This window comes from Elephas maximus, chromosome Y (genome assembly GCF_024166365.1).
Source record: "Elephas maximus indicus isolate mEleMax1 chromosome Y, mEleMax1 primary haplotype, whole genome shotgun sequence".
Lineage (NCBI taxonomy): Eukaryota > Metazoa > Chordata > Mammalia > Proboscidea > Elephantidae > Elephas > Elephas maximus.
The window spans coordinates 6,736,741-6,737,931 of record NC_064847.1 but is presented as its reverse complement, the minus strand read 5'-3'; the positions used below and the strand labels follow the sequence as shown (position 1 = coordinate 6,737,931).

Sequence of the window (1,191 nt, the reverse complement as noted above, 5' to 3'; positions counted from 1 at the left end):
ATTAAGAAGATACACAGTTTCTCGTCAAAGTGCAACATTTTTTTAATAGGATAATCTGTGTGTGTGTGCGCGTGCGGTGCGATTCATCAGCATGTTTTTGCTAAATGTTTAAAGAGTGGCACGCTTACGCATCCGGTTAGTATTCTGTTAGTCAGCCATAACACAAGTTGAATCACTTTAGAATGTCCTGCATTAAACATGTTCACATCCTCGATTTGGAAACAAAAGTTAGAGATGAAAAATAGTAGCACTGAGAATAACGCGGCCTCTGTCAGCGAGAGAAAGAGAATCAATACTGAAAATGAAGATGAGAATGTCCGGGCTGTAAATTATGGTAAAGGAGAGCATCTGCGTGGGTTTGCGTAACCAGGGTTACCGGATTGTCACGCAGGCTTGTCGAGTTGCGGTGACACTCCTCTTGGAGCTGTGAGCTGGCCGTGTTCACCGCCTGTGAGTAGGTTAGCGGGTTCTCCATTCGTGAGCATGGGGCCTTAGAAGAGCTGTCTCTGTATGTGAAGGGGTACAACCTCGGGTCCACGTGCATCCGAGTGCACAGCATTGACGAGGAGCCTGCGGGCAGCAGACTGTCACTCCTCTGTACCATCTTAGCCTTCCGACAAGGACGATACTTATAGTCCGGGTATTTCTCTCGGTGCATGGCCCTTAGTCTCTGCGCCTCCTCCAAGAACGGCAGTTTTTCGGCATCCGTAAGCATTTTCCACTGGTATCCCAGCAGCTTGCTGATCTCTGAGTTGCGCATTTGGGGATTCTCTAGCGCCATCTTCCGTCTCTGATCGCGAGACCACACCAGGAAGGCGTTCATCGGCCGCTTGACCCGGACCCCGTCGCTCTCTCTGCCATTCTTTCCTCTTCCACCACACCAATAACTTGATCTAGGATTGTTCGTCCAAAGTAGGGAAGGGTTTTTCCCGATACTTTGTTGTGCTGCTGGGCTGTAATCTTCGCTCTTCGATACTCTGAACATAGCGGAAACATACGAGTACTCCGTTAAAAAGTGGAGAGGGAGGCTCTCGAAAATGTAAAGAGTTTGGAAAATTATTTTGGCGCTCAAAAGTTATTTCTACTGCCTGAGTCTTTGTTACCCTAACTTTTTAAATGAGAATATATTTCTCCGCCCCCAACACCTCCCCTCAACGTCCCCCCCCCGCCCCTCCCGCACTGGTCATTGGC

The 1,191-nt window shown here is 48.6% G+C and overlaps 1 protein-coding gene across 1 annotated transcript; it reads right to left on the bottom strand.

Annotated features, from left to right (window-relative positions):
* Positions 1-289: 289 nt before the first annotated feature.
* On the bottom strand, positions 290-985 carry SRY (sex determining region Y). The gene has a single exon (XM_049873486.1). The coding sequence runs from the start codon at positions 983-985 to the stop codon at positions 290-292; it is 696 nt and encodes a 231-aa protein (XP_049729443.1).
* Positions 986-1,191: the final 206 nt, after the last annotated feature.